Source organism: Carcharhinus amblyrhynchos, unplaced genomic scaffold, assembly GCF_965287045.1.
Source record: "Carcharhinus amblyrhynchos unplaced genomic scaffold, sCarAmb.v2.hapA chromosome_328, whole genome shotgun sequence".
NCBI classification, from domain to species: domain Eukaryota; kingdom Metazoa; phylum Chordata; class Chondrichthyes; order Carcharhiniformes; family Carcharhinidae; genus Carcharhinus; species Carcharhinus amblyrhynchos.
The window spans coordinates 146,954-162,717 of NW_027650068.1; the positions used below are offsets into that span (position 1 = coordinate 146,954).

Below are 15,764 nucleotides of genomic sequence, written 5' to 3' on the forward strand. Positions count from 1 at the left end.
ACTGGCCATGTTAAATTAACCCTAGTGTCAGGGAGACTAACACATGGGGTTACAAAAGAGGGCCTGGGTGGGATTGTGGGATCCATGGGTGGATAGATTTCTGATAGACAAGGGAATTAAGGGTTATGGGGAAAAAGCAGGAAAGTGGAACTGATCCACTTCAGATCAGCCATGATCTTATTGAATGGCGGGGCAGGCTCGAAAGGCTAGATGGCCTACTCCTGCTCCTATTTCTTATGTTCTTATGTGTTCTGAACAGACTCAATGGGCTGAATGGCCTTCTTCTGCACTGTAAGGATTCTACAATTCTAAGACAATCACGAAAGCCATGCAGAAACTAACTGCCATCTCCTTTGGATACAATAGGAGCCAATTTTCATCTCAGCAGCAATGAATAACGAGCAATGTCCCAGATCCACTTGTGGATTTTTCACCTGCCAGGAGTGTACAAAAGCTGGGATAAAAACCAGCAGCAAATCTTGGTCAGGGTTGAATTGTGCTGGGTTGTCAGCACGTAACACAGAAGGAAAGGCAGCAGCAATCCCCCTGCCAGTTTTACAGACAGCTCTCTTTCCTAGTGCTGAAGCAAGCCAAGTCAGCTGAAATAGGGCAGCTTCCTGGCCAAGCCGCAGAACACTGAAACCGACTATTCACCGGCTAAAGTCAACGTTGTTGGAATCATGAATGGCAACGGACAAGGCAAGGGGCAGCACAGAGATTAGCACCGCTGCCTCACAGCGTCGTGGATCCAGGTTCTCCCCTTGCCTGCGTGGGAGCTTGCACATTCTTCCCCTGCCCGGGTGGGTTATTAAAGGGGGCAGGGTGTGAAATTTATGTCAGGAGAAATGGTGATGTTAAAGGGGGTAGTGAGGGGGTTTGGACAGGAGGGGATATTGAAGGGTGGGGGGGGGCGGTGAGAGTGAGGGGGTTTGGACAGGAGGGGATATTGAAGTGGGGGGGGGAGAGTGAGGGGGTTTAGATAGGAGAGATATTGAGGTGGGGAGAGTGAGGAGGTTAAGACAGGAGGGGATATAAGGGGGAGAGTGAGGGGTTTTAGACAGGAGGGGATACTGAGTTGGGGAGAATGAGGGGGTTTAGACAGGAGGGGATATTGAAGGGGGAGAGTAAAGGGGTTTAGACTGCAGGCTTATTGAAGGGGGCGGAGAGTGAGGGGATTTCGACAGAAGGAATATTGAAGCGGGGGGAAGGGGGGTTTAGACAGGGAGGATATTGAGGGGATGGAGAGTGATGGGGTTTAGACGGGGGGGCGGGGGGAAAAGAGAGTGGGGGGGTTTAGACAGAGAGGATATTGAAGGGGGTGAAGAGTGAGGGGGTTTAGATAGGAGGGATATTGAGGTGGGGAGAATGAGGGCTTTTAGACGGAGGGCGTATAAAAGGGGGAGAGTGAGGGGGTTTAGACAGGAGGGATATTGAAGGGGGGGGAAGAGGGGGTTTAGACAGGGAGGATATTGAGGGGATGGAGAGCAATGAGACTTAGACGGAAGGGGGGGTGGAAAGAGAGTGAGGGGGTTTAGACAGGGAGGATATTGAAGGGGGTGAAGAGTGAGGGCATTTAGATGGAGCATATTGAAGGGGGGTGAGTAAGGGGGTTTAGAGAGCAGGTTTATTGAATGGGGTGGAGAGCGAAGGGGTTCAGATGGGAGGATATTGAAGAGGGGAGAGAGTGAGGGGATTTAGATGGGGGGGAATATTGAAGGGGGGGGAGAGTGAAGGGGCTAAGGCGGGAGGGGAGAATGATGAGGTTTAGACAGTGGGCTTATTGAAGTAGGTGGTGGAGTGTAAGGGGGTTTAGACAGCGAGGGATATTGAAAGAGGGGGGAGTGAGGGGGTTTAGACAGGGGAGGGATATTGAAGGGGGGGGAAAAAGAGTGAGGCGGTTTAGACCGGGGGAGAGTGAGGTGGTTTATACCAGGGAGATATTGAGTGGGGGGGGGGGAGAGGTGGTGGTGAGAGAGGGTTCAGACTGGGGGATATTGAAGGAGAGGGAAAAGTGAGGGGATTTAGACAGGTGGGGATATCGAAGGGGGAGTGAGTGAGGGGGTTTAGACAGGGGAGATATTGAAGGGGGGGGGGGAAGACTGGGGGGTTACACAGGGGGATATTGAAGGTGGTGGAGTGTGGCGGAGGGGGAGGAGGGAGAAGGGTGAGTGGGTTTAGACGGCGGGGGGTGGATAGTGAACGGGTTTAGACAGGGGGGAGATATTGAAGGAGTGGAGAGTGAGGGGTTTAGATAGGGGAGATATTGAAGGGGGACAGCGAGGGGCATTAGACAGGAGGGAGATTGAAGGGGGAGAGCGAGGGGCATTAGACAGGAGGGATATTGAAGGGGGAGAGCGAGGGGCATTAGACCGGAGGGATAGTGAGGGGTTTTAGTCGGGGATGGGGGAGTGGGGAGGAGAATGTTGAAGGGGGTGGAGAGTAAACTCCCAGTTTTAGAATCTCTCCCTATTTTTTTCTACCCTACTCAGACCATTTCCAGCACCTCAGCCAGACCAACCCCTTCCGGCTCAGATACCCAGGAGAATGAAAGGGAGGTGTGTACACTCTGCCCTTCAAACTTCACCCTCTGAGGCACTGAACAGCCTTCACTGGCCACAAGACTTACTCTTCCTCTTCTTGCGGCCAACCTTGCCCTTCAGTTTTGCTTTCTTCAGGGGCCCAGCCGAGCAGTCAGAGCGAATCGACGAGCTGTGCACGCTGGCATCGTCAAAATCAGACTCCCCGTCCAAATCTGCCTCGTCACTCTGAAACAGAGCACAGCAAAGCAGTGTGAAACTGGCTGCCAGGCGTACATGACAACACACAGCCTCAGACTGAACATCAAAGTGTAGAACAGTTAGTCTGCATCACAGAGCCTGACAGGACACAGTAGACCCTTTATCCAAGGCCACTGGGATCTCACACACACACACGCACGCACACACACACACACAGGCACGCGCACACGCACACACACACAGAGGCACACGCACACACACACACACAGGCACGCGCACACGCACACACACACAGAGGCACACGCACACACACACACAGAGGCGCACACACACACACACACAGAGGCGCACACACACACACACACAGAGGCGCACACACACACACACACAGAGGCGCACACACACACACACACAGAGGCGCACACACACACACACACACACACACACACACACACACACACACAGAGGCACAGCAACAGAAACCAAAAGGAGGATATTCTTCTGTACTAAAGGACACCACAGAACACTTCAGTCAGCAACTGCCCATCTCCCATGCTTATCGGAAATCTGCAGCAATGCAAAATAACAGAGAAGAGTCTTGGAAGTCATCAATAAACACAACCCACCAGTACTGTACCCCAGTGTTATACAGCGACAGACCCGTCCCCACCAGTACTGTACCCCAGTGTTATACAGCGACAGACCCGTCCCCGCCAGTACCGTACCCCAGTGTTAAACAGCGACAGACCCATCCCCACCAGTACTGTACCCCAGTGTTATACAGTGACAGACCCGTCCCCACCAGTACTGTACCCCAGTGTTATACAGCGACAGACCCGTCCCCACCAGTACTGTACCCCAGTGTTATACAGCGACAGACCCGTCCCCACCAGTACTGTACCCCAGTGTTATACAGCGACAGACCCGTCCCCACCAGTACTGTACCCCAGTATTATACAGCGACAGACCCGTCCCCGCCAGTACCGTACCCCAGTGTTAAACAGCGACAGACCCATCCCCACCAGTACCGTACCCCAGTGTTATACAGCGACAGACCCAGCCCCGCCAGTATTGTACCCCAGTGTTATACAGCGACAGACCCGTCCCCACCAGTACTGTACCCCAGTGTTATACAGAGACAGACCCGTCCCCACCAGTACTGTACCCCAGTGTTATACAGCGACAGACCCGTCCCCACCAGTACTGTACCCCAGTGTTATACAGCGACAGACCCGTCCCCACCAGTACTGTACCCCAGTGTTATACAGCGACAGACCCGTCCCCACCAGTACTGTACCCCAGTGTTATACAGCGACAGACCCGTCCCCACCAGTACTGTACCCCAGTGTTATACAGCGACAGACCCGTCCCCACCAGTACTGTACCCCAGTGTTATACAGCGACAGACCTGTCCCCACCAGTACTGTACCCCAGTGTTATACAGCGACAGACCCGTCCCCCTGTACCCCAGTGTTATACAGCGACAGACCCGTCCCCACCAGTATTGTACCCCAGTGTTATACAGTGACAGACCCGTCCCCACCAGTACTGTACCCCAGTGTTATACAGTGACAGACCCGTCCCCACCAGTATTGTACCCCAGTGTTATACAGTGACAGACCCGTCCCCACCAGTACTGTACCCCAGTGTTATACAGTGACAGACCTGTCCCCACCAGTACTGTACCCCAGTGTTATACAGCGACAGACCCGTCCCCACCAGTACTGTACCCCAGTGTTATACAGCGACAGACCCGTCCCCACCAGTACTGTACCCCAGTGTTATACAGCGACAGACCCGTCCCCGCCAGTACTGTACCCCAGTGTTATACAGTGACAGACCCGTCCCCGCCAGTACTGTACCCCAGTGTTATACAGCGACAGACCCGTCCCCACCAGTACTGTACCCCAGTGTTATACAGCGACAGACCCGTCCCCACCAGTACTGTACCCCAGTGTTATACAGCGACAGACCCGTCCCCACCAGTACTGTACCCCAGTGTTATACAGCGACAGACCCAGCCCCACCAGTACTGTAACCCAGTGTTATACAGCGACAGACCCGTCCCCACCAGTACTGTACCCCAGTGTTATACAGCGACAGACCCGTCCCCGCCAGTATCGTATACCTCACTGTAATGCAGGATAGTTTGTGTGAAAGACTAATCTCTGGAGCTAGAATGCAGACAATCTCACACTTACCGAGGAGCTTTTCTTCCTCTTTGACCCCATGATCCCCAGCTTGATTTTGAGGGGAATCATCTTCTTCCTCCTCTTCTTCTTCTCATCGGGGACCCTGGGGCTCTTGCTGCGCTTCTTTGCACCAGGACCTGCGACCACAAGAGCGAGCCGTTTGGCCAGGGTGCCTTCAATTTACATACAGACTAGGTTAAAACCTCCTTACCGATCATGCTGTGCGGGATGAGTTCCTGGAGCATGCACTTGCTGTGGATTAGTGGGTATAATATGTAGGGATATGGGGGGGGTAGGGCCTGGGTGGGATTGTGTTCGGTGCAGACCCGTTGGCCCGGATGGCCGCTTTCTGCACTGTAGGGTTTCTATGATTCTATGAAGATACAGAAACCAAAAAGGAAAAAGGTGAATTGGCCATTGTTCACAAAAATTAAGGGCGGCACAGTGGGTCAGCACTGCTGCCTCACAGCGCCAGGGACCCGGGTTCAATTCCGGTCTTGGTGATTGTGTGGAGTCTGCACGTTCTCCGGTTCCTTCCCCGGTCCAAAAAAGGTGCAGGTTAGATGGATTGGTCATGCTAAATTGCCCCTTAGTATCCAAAGATGTGCAGGTTAGGTGGATTGGCCATGCTAAATTGCCCCTTAGTGTCCAAAGATGTGCGGGTTAGGTGGATTGGCCATGCTAAATTGCCCGTTAGTGTCCAAAGATGTGCAGGTTAGGTGGATTGGCCATGCTAAATTGCCCGTTAGTGTCCAAAGATGTGCAGGTTAGGTGGATTGGCCATGCTAAATTGCCCGTTAGTGTCCAAAGATGTGCAGGTTAGGTGGATTGGCCATGCTAAATTGCCCCTTAGTGTCCAAAGATGTGCAGGTTAGGTGGATTGGCCATGCTAAATTGCCCTTAGTATCCAAAGATGTGTAGGTTAGATGGATTGGCCACGCTAAATTGCCCCTTAGTGTCCAAAGATGTGCAGGTTAGGGTGGATTGGCCATGCTAAATTGTCCCTTAGTGTCCAAAGATGTGCAGGTTAGGGTGGATTGGCCATGCTAAATTGCTCCTTAGTGTCAGGCAGAGTGGAGTAAATACATAGGGTTACGGGGATAGGGCCTGGGTGGATTGTCGTCAGTGCAGGCTCGATTTGCACTATGGGGATTCTGTGTGATTTAAATCAGTGAACCAGATGAGATCCCATTCGACTGGTTTTTAATTCCAGATTTATTAACTGAATTTAAACGCCAGCTGCCATTTGAACCCGTATCCTCAGGGCATTAACCTCAGGATTACTAGTTTCATTACCACTACACCACACTCTCCCAGTGCCTCCACAGCCGTCTTACAGCACGGCAACCAGAACTGAACTGCGCACAGCACAGAGTGGTTTAACGGAGGTTCAATTTGCTTAGTGGAGCGAAACAGAGCCAGGGAAGTGGGCTCACTGTGTGTGCATTCTATAAGATATCTAGACGGGATATTGAAGATGAGGTTTTCCTTCTCTAAGATGGCACCACAGCAAGGCGACTTTTTGCAAGCTGTACCTAGCATAGTTTCTAATTCTATCTCTTACTCTCGATCTATGCTTCTAAAACTTCATTCTAACTCTCTGAAACTCTCCAACAATGCTCTAATTAAATCTCTTACAGATGCGGTGATACTCAGAACCCTACAGCCGTGAAACTTTTGAATGGACCTGTCTTGCTCTAAGTTGATCTTTCTTTGCATCCGAGTGATGACTGTGACACTACATTCTGCACTCTCTCCTTTCCTTCTCTATATATGGTATACTTAGTCTGTATCACATGCAATATACCGTTCACTGCCTCCCAATACATGTGACAATAATAGATCAAATAAAATCCTCCTCCCCTGTGTACTCTATGAACAGTATGCTTTGTCTGTATAGTGCGCCAGAAACAATACTTTTCACTGTATCCCAATACACGTGACAACAATAAATCAAATCAAAACCAAGTCAAAAAGATTGGATGGTCTTAAGGACCCCACGCACCCCGGACATTCTCTCTTCCACCTTCTTCCTCCGGGAAGAAGATACAAAAGTCTGAGGTCACGTACCAACCGACTCAAGAACAGCTTCTTCCCTGCTGCTGTCAGACTTTTGAATGGACCTGCCTTGCATTAAGTTGATCGTTAATCAACACCCTAGCTATGGCTGTAACACTAAATTCTGCAGTGTCTGCTTTCCTTCTCTATGAACAGTATGTTTTGTCTGTTTAGCGGATAAGAAACAATACTTCTCACTGTATCCCAATACATGTGACAATAATAAATCAAATCCTTCTCCCCTATGTACTCTATGAATGGTATGCTTTGTCTGTATAGTGCGCAAGAAACAATACTTTTCACTGTATCCCAATACATGTGACAATAATAAACCAAATCTAAAAGATTGGGTGAGTCTTCTATACGTTTTTGGTCAGTTTTTGTTTCCCGCGGGCTGTTTTGGCATTAACTGCTCCCACGGGTTGCAACCATGAGGACACTTTGGCGTCACTCACCTTTGCCCTCTTTGGTCTTGGCCTTGCGGATGGGGAGCACCGGCGGCAGTGGGACGGTCCCCGAGGAGGCGCCGGCAGACACCTGCTCCACCACGGCTGCCACCGCGGCTGCAGCAGCAGCCGCCGCCACCGCAGCTGCTGACCCCTTGAACGGGCTGTTGGCGCTGAACTCTCTCCACTTGGCTCCGAGGATCGTCATCATCTTGGACATGGGAATCTTCGGGTTCTTCTTGGCAATGAGCGGCCTAGAGTTCAAAAACACATTCACGTGAGCCGAAAGAAGCCCCCACGTGTTACACGTACACAGAATTAAAGACTCGCATTTATCACAGAATCACTACAGGGCAGAAAGAGGCCATTCGGCCCATCAAGTCCGCAACAACCCACAATCCCACACACGCCCTATGCCCGTAACCCCACACATTTACCCTGCAAATCCCACCCCCCCCGACACTAAGGGGCAATTTAGCATGGCCAATCACCTAATCTGCACATTTTTATATTGTGGGAGGAAACCCACGCAGACACGAGGAGAACGTGCAAACTCCACTCAGACAGTGACCCAAGCCAGGAATCGAACTCAGGTCCCTGGCACTGTGAGGCAGCAGTGCTAACCCACTGTGCTATCCATCATGTAGCAACTTCTTGGAGCTCAGAACATCCCAAGGTATCCCACAGCCAACTAAGAGGGAGGTGATGGCCTAGTGGTATGGTCGCTAGACTATTAATCCAGAAACTCAGCTAATGCTCTGAGGACCCAGGTTCGAATCCAACGCATGGCAGATGGTGGAATTTGAATTCAATAAAAAGTATCTGGAACTAAGAATCTACTGATGACCGCGAAACCATTATTGGAAAAACTCATCTGGTTCACTAATGGGAATGCTGTCCTTACCCGGTCTCTGGGTCACTGTCTGTGTGGAGTTGGCACATTCTCCCCATGGCTGTGTGGGTTTCCTCCGGGTGCTCTGGGATCCTCCCACTCTCCCAGGATGGGCAGGTTAGGTGAATTGGCCATGCCAAATTGCCCCTCAGTGCCCAAAGATGTGTGGGTTCGGCGGATTGGCTGTGTTAAATTCTCCCTCAATGTTACCCGAACAGGTGGCGGAATGTGGCGACTAAGGAATTTTCACAGTGACTTCAATGCAGTATTAATTTAAGACTAGTTGTGACTAATAAATAAACTTCGCGTGACTCCAGAGACACAGGGGGTGGGCAATAAATGCTAGCCAGACAGTGACACCCATGTCCCATGAATGAATAAAATAGTAATCAATGCTATAATATAGGAAAGGCAACGGACAAATTTCATACATCAAGATCCCACAATCAACGATGTGATGCCAACCAAAAAAATCTATTTTTTTATTATTCATTCATGGGACGTGGGTGTCGCTGGCCGGGACAGCATTTATTGCCCATCCCTAGTTGCCCCTTGGAGGGCAGTTGAGAGTCAACCACATTGGCTGTGGCTCTGGAGTCACAGTAGGCCAGACCGAGGTAAGGAGGGCAGATTTCCTTCCCTAAAGGACGGTAGCGAACAGATGGGTTTATCGAGAATCGACAACGGTTTCATGGATCATCAGTAGATCCTTAATTCCAGATGCTTTTTACTGAATTCAAAATTCGACCATCTGCCGCGGTGAGATTCGAACCCTGGCTTTCTAGCCCAGCGACAATACCACCACGCCACCGCCCTCCCCGTTATGTTGGTCAGTGTCTTAAACACCGGCTGAGGCACCAGGTTAAACTTTGTTGTTCTCCTTCCACCAGCAGTTGAGAGACCTTTCGCGCCACCACCCCCCCACCCCCCGCCACCCAAAACGAATGGGTGGATTCGGTTTAACGTCGCACCCAAAACGTGGCATCTTGGATAAGTGCCAGCTCAGCGCCCAAGTCTCTGGAGTGTAGCCTTCCGATGCAGGAGGTAAATAATTACCAACCCAGCCCCAGCCCTGAATTGATGCTTAGAATCAGAGCAGTCAGCCCAATTGGCAGATGGCTTGGTTTATTCTTCACCCTCCCCACATTGCTCCCTCCTCTTCCTTTTCTCCCATCCATGTTTACCCCGCCCCTGTAAACACATCCACCAGGAACCTGCACCAGCAGAGCAACCAGGAGGGAGAGGAGAAGAATCCTTCCCACAAGACAATGAATTGGGATGGATGTGACATGTGCGCTGCCTGAGGGGCGGTGGAAGCAGATCCAACAATAACCTCCAAAAGGGGGATTGGATAAATTCCCAAAGAAAGGGAAACCGTTCAGGCTGTGGAGGAGCCCCCTCCCTGCAGATCTGAACAAATTCCCCATCTTTCCAGGTATTTATCCAATCTATTGGATAATTGGACCTCCCTGATCCTCACACATTAGGCGTAGACTAAAATCATGAATAGGTCACTGAGACAGTGGGACGGCGGCGCGGGCTCGTTGGGCCGAAGGGCCTGTTTCCCGTGCTGTGTTGTTCTTTGTTCTATTTATTTTGAATATTCAAGTATTGGGCGGCGCTGTGGTCAGCGCTGCTGCCTCCGGACTGAAATCTGGTTTGCCACTGTCTCCCCACTCAACCGGTACGGGCGTCACGGTAGCACGGTGGGTTAAGCACTGCTGCTTCACCGCTCCAGGGACCTGGGTTCGATTCCCGCCTCGGGTCACTGCCTGTGTGGAGTCTGCACATCCTCCCCGTGTCTGCGTGGGTTTCCTCCCACAGTCCAGGTTAGGTTGCTTGGCCATGCTAAAAAAAATTGCCCCTTAGTGCCCTGAGATGCGCAGGTTAGAGGGAGTAGCGGGTAAAACATGTGGGGATACGGGGATAGGGCCTGAGTGGGATTGTGGTCGGCGCAGACTCGATGGGCCGACTGGCCTCTTTCTGCACTGTAGGCTTTCTACGATTCAACCGATCACTGGTATTATTCCGGAGTCCTCAGCTATCTGCTTCACTAACAACAACGCGGCCAATTTTCCTGTCGACAACAACTTTTCCAAATCATGCATCCCACGCTTGGGTGTAAACCATTGATAGGAGACGACAGAGCGCTGCGGAACATCTCCGGAAAACTGTTTCCGTCAGCCACGAATTACTCTTCGTTTCCTGTCACAAGTCAGCCCTGGATCCAATCCGCCACCTTCCCAACTGTATCCCAGGTGATCGTGCTTCTAGTCCCCACACCCCACCTCAAGCCCACCTCATAAATTGGCTGAAGGCCTTGTAGTTGGTTAAAGTGCGGTAGTCGTCCTCGGAGAAGACGTGGTCGACATCTTCCAGCCCCCAGTCCTCCAGCAGCCGGGAGGAGCTCTTCGGTTCGGCCTGTTGGGGACGGACAGACAAACAAAAGAACAGCGCGTTATTCAGCCGGTCGGGGGCGGTGGACCCGCAGCCAGAGACCATTCTGCCCGTCAGGTCTGGGCTGCCTTTTTTTTTGAGAGAAAGAGAGAGATATTAATCCCCTTCCCAGTATCCGTGCTGAACTTTTTTCCTGAGTATTTGGCCAATCTCTTGATTATTATTAATTGGGTTATTATCAAATCGGATTATAGAACATAGAACATTACAGCGCAGAACAGGCCCTTCGGCCCACGATGTTGCGCCGTCCAGCTAAAAAACAATGACCCTCTAACCTAAACCAATCCCTTTCCGTCCATAAACCTATCCACGGATCTCTTAAACGCCCCCAAACTAGGCGCATTTACAACCGCAGCGGCCTTTCAGCTAGCTCACTCACGATTACTCATTTCTCGCAATGGTTTCTTATCAATCGTCTGTCAGTTAGCTGAACAAAACAAAAACCCAACGGGGGTGGGACAGCGGTTAACACTGCTGCCTCACAGCACCAGGGACCCGGGTTCGATTCCTGGTCTCGGGTCACCGTCTGCATGGAGCCTGCACGCTCCCCCCGCCCCCCCCCCCCCCCCCCCCGCAGTATCTGCGTGGGTTTCCTCCCACAGTCCAAAGATATGCGGATAAGGTTGACTGGCCATGTGCCAGGGGATTAGTAGGGTGAGTATGTGGGTTTAAGGGAATAGGACCTGTGGGGGGGGATTGTAGTCAGTGCAGACTCGATGGGCCGAATGGCCTCCTTCTGCGCTGTAGGGTGGGTCTATGATTTGAAGAAAACTGCGTTCCCCCCCTCCGGTTAAACGACCACCCCCGTCTAAACTTCTCAGAATTCTCAACGCAAGCACAACCTGAGTTTAACACCCCCGCCCCCTGCACCCCACCAACACCACCCCCATTCCTCCCCCTGGGTGTTCCATCTACCCCTCCCCACTGGAGGATTCTGGCCTTGAAGGGAGTGCAGAGGAGGTTTACTAGGCTGATACCGGAGTTGAGGGGGTTGAGCTATGAGGAGAGGCTGAATAAACTAGGCTTGTACTCGTTAGAGTTTAGAAGAATGAGGGGAGATCTCATCGAGACGTATAAGATGATGAAGGGAATGGATAGGATAGAGGTGGAGAGACTCTTCCCGCTCAGAAAGGACAGTAGGACTAGGGGGCACAGCCTCAAGATAAAGGGGGGGCGGTTTAGAACAGAGTTGAGGAGGAACTTCTTCACTCAAAGGGTGGTGAATCTCTGGAATTCTCTGCCCGTTGAAGTGGTGGAGGCTGCCTCGCTAAATATTTTTAAGACGCGGGTTGATGGGTTTTTGATAAGCGAGGGGATTAAGGGTTATGGGGAGAGGGCGGGAATGTGGAACTGAGCCACGACAGATCAGCCATGATCTTATTGAATGGCGGGGCAGGCTCGAAGGGCTAGATGGCCTACTCCTGCTCCTATTTCTTATGTTCTTATGATTCCCCCCACTTCCACTTCTCCCCCAGGGAGGAGGGGTGGGTGGGTGGGTGGTCGGTCCCTCAAGAACCAATTAGGTTGCTGTTTGAGCTGCCCCCAAATCCAAACACAACCCTTCCTCCTGCTTTTGTGGAGGCAATGGTACTGCACCCACCACCTCCCCTCCAGACTCTCCTTATCCGCTTCAAGCCAAAAGGGAGTCCCAAGCACGTTCATTCAGCAGAGGAACCACGGTCAGCCAGCATGGCTTCGTCCGTACCAGGCTGGCAACTCCCAAGTAGTTGCTGCAAGGCCGTTCTGTGCTTTCAAGGCACTTGTAGGATGAGACTGGGGGACTTAGAGGGTTAAATTACAGGGAGGGGGGGGGGGGGGGGGCGCCGGGGGATGGAGTTGCAGAAACTGGACTTGCAGGAAACTGGTGAGTGATCTAACGGTGCGAAAATTATTCCAAGTTTCAGGAATGCAGGTAGGCAGAAACTCAGAAACAGCGGGTGGAATTTTGGCGGTGGGGGGGGGGGGGGGAATTAAGGGACGAGAAGGCCATTCAGCCCGTCAAGTCAGTATTGACAACAATCCCACCCAGGATCTATTACATAACTCCACACCTCCCCCCCACCGACAATAAGTGGCAATTGAGCATGGCCGATCCCCCTAACCTACACATCGTTGGACACCAAGGGCTGAATGGCCACAGAGCCAAAAGGGAGGGAGAGATTGAGCGATTGGCCTTGCGAGCAGTGATGTGCAACGTGGGCCAGCCGGCGTTACCGATCCCATCTATAACCAAGTGGGCTAGAAGATACGGGTTACCTTGCGGCCTTCCTCCGCCACATCATCAGCGCCCTGCTCCTTTTTCCTTCGCTTCATCCTCTTCTCCTTCTTCTCCTTTCGCTTCTTTCTCTTCTTCTTGCCAAACTCACTGCCGCCGCTGTCCGACTTCTCCTTGAGCTCTTCCTGATCGGAGGCGACCTCATCCTCACTTTCCTGTTCGGGACGAAGCAGGGGTCAGGTGGGATCTAACATCTCTCAGCGGGAGTGGAGATTCCCACCGTCGCAAGCTGCACACAGAGCGCAGAGCACAGAAAGAGCCCAACTGCTGCCCATCCCCACACGAGCTCTCCCCCTCTCCTCCACCCATCCTCCTGACTTACTCCATTCCCAATATGTTCATCCAGCTTTCCCCTTTTACTTTTCACCCCAACCCACTTCTCATGGGCGCGAGTCCCACTTTTCACCCCAACCCTCTCCCCTTGGGAGCAAGTCCTAGTCTCCCCAACCCTCTCCCCCCAGGAGTGAGCCCCACTTTCCACCCCAACCCACTCCCTGTGGGAGCGAGTCCCACTTTCCCCAGCCCACTCCCCGTGGGAGTGAGTCCCAGTCTCCCCAGCCTTCTCCCCTTGGGAGCGAGTCCCAGTCTCTCCAACCCACTCCCCATGGGAGCGAGTCCCAGTCTCCCCAGCCCTCTCCCCATGGGAGCGAGTCCCAGTCTCTCCAACCCACTCCCCATGGGAGCGAGTCCCACTTTCCCCAGCCCACTCCCCGTGGGAGTGAGTCCCAGTCTCCCCAACCTTCTCCCCTTGGGAGCGAGTCCCAGTCTCCACCCCAACCCTCTCCCTGTGGGAATGAATCCCAGTCTCCCCAACCTGCTGCCCTTGAGCGAGTCCTGGTCTCCCCATTCTCTTACTCAGGAGGTTTCTCCTGTATCAGCCACTGGATTTATTAGTGACTATGATTCTTTCTCTGGACCTATTTTTGGACTCCCCAAAACCTTGCCTACCCAATCACACGAATTAGAAGTAGGAGGCCACTCAGCCCCTCAAAACTGTTCCGCCATTCAATAAGACCATGGCTGATCGGATTGTAAACGCTGAACCCACGTTCCTACCTAACCCCTGATAAATAATTCTGCATCCACTGACTTTTGAGGAACAGAGTTCCAGAGACCAACAATCCTCAGAAAATAAAGAATGGTCCACGTCTCTTGCCTTAAATGAGGATCCCCTTATTTTTAAACAGTGACAACTCCCCAAGTTCTAGATTATCTGACGAAAGGGAACATCAGCTTCACATTCACCCTGCCGCTCAGGGTTCGAAGGGATTGAATGAAGTCACCTCCCACTCTTCTGAGAAAACTCACATAGATACAAACCTAACCTCCCCGACCCTTCCTCACAAGACAACCTACTGGCGTTAACCTGGATGAACCACCACCTCACCCTCCCCCCCCCCGCCCAACACCTCAGCACACACGTCGCTTACTCCGACCAACTGTTAGCAAGGCCGCAGGAATAACTGACGGGTGAGGTGTGGCTCTGGCACATAGCAAGATCTCCCGGCTGGTGGCATCGAAACTTCCTCCAAAACCTTCCATGTCACAACTTGTTAATAATCCCCCCTCACTGCTCTAATACTGAATTCCCTAACCCTGCAGCTGTGTGGCCAATTCCTCACCTACTTCCTGTAGGCATTTCTCCTGTCACACTCTGTTGACAAATCCCTCATTATAAAATGCAATACTGGAGATCTGTTGGCAAATTTAAATGGTTTAATGTTTTCTAGAAAACTGTTAGAATCATAGAAATCCTACAGTACAGGAGGCCCATCGAGCCTGCACTGACCACAATCCCACCCAGGCCCTATCCCCATAATCTCACACATTTACCCCACTAATCCCTCCAACCTACGCATCTCAGGACACTAAAGGGCAATTTAGCATAGCCAAGCAACTAACCCACACATCTTTGGAGTGTGGAAGGAAACCGGAGGAAAACCCACGCAGGCACGGGGAGAACGTGCAGACTCCACACAGACAGTGACCCAAGCCGGGAATCGAATCCAGGTCTCTGGAGCCGTGAGGGAGCAATGCTAACCACTGTGCTGCCCTAACTCTACTTCAAACTCTCCCTTCCAACCCACTGTACTGCCTGCAAAGCCCTCTGGGGACACGGCAGAAACGCAGGTTCCTTCTCTGTCTTTTCCAACACACTAGCGGCCACACTCATCCGATAATTGACATCTGAGACACAGGGATCCATTCACAGTCAGTCCCTCAAGCCACACAGAGGGGGAAAACCAGGAGAGATGGGGAGAGAAATCCAACTGGGATTAGATACTCAACTCCCTGGAGAAACGAAACAGGCAAAGCTCGCTCCCCTGCTACGACCTGGTAGGGTGGACAAAAAGTTTAAATTATTTAACCTATCAAAGAGAACATCAGTAATCTTGTTTCGTACGTTAAGAAACCCGGTGAAGGATCAAGACCTCCAGGATGGCAAGAGCTGCAAAGAAAGGGAGAGAAATCGAGAGGGGTCAGGGAGGTGCAAAGCTTGCGTTTGAAAAGCGGCATCAGCTCAGTAAAGTCCATCTCCTGTCTTAATACAGTTAGTGTCACAGTCACAGAAAGATTAAATAGCAGTTTTCCTGAACAAAGCACAAAACAGCACGGGAAACAGGCCCTTCAGCCCAACGAGCCCACGCCACCATTTTAACATTATGAGTCCCCCCGCTCCACCCATGACCTTTGTCTACCCTTATG

The 15,764-nt window shown here is 51.8% G+C and overlaps 1 protein-coding gene across 1 annotated transcript in view; it reads right to left on the minus strand.

Annotated features, from left to right (window-relative positions):
• Window positions 1–15,764, minus strand: part of LOC145339107 (ATP-dependent chromatin remodeler CHD3-like) — a gene marked incomplete at its 5' end in the record, with an annotated part of 134,410 nt that overhangs the window by 103,939 nt on the left and 14,707 nt on the right. The window contains 5 exon segments of the mRNA XM_080183543.1: window positions 2,627–2,765; window positions 4,940–5,067; window positions 7,444–7,688; window positions 10,626–10,747; window positions 13,040–13,213. Of these exon segments, the coding sequence (XP_080039669.1) occupies window positions 2,627–2,765; window positions 4,940–5,067; window positions 7,444–7,688; window positions 10,626–10,747; window positions 13,040–13,213 (808 nt within the window).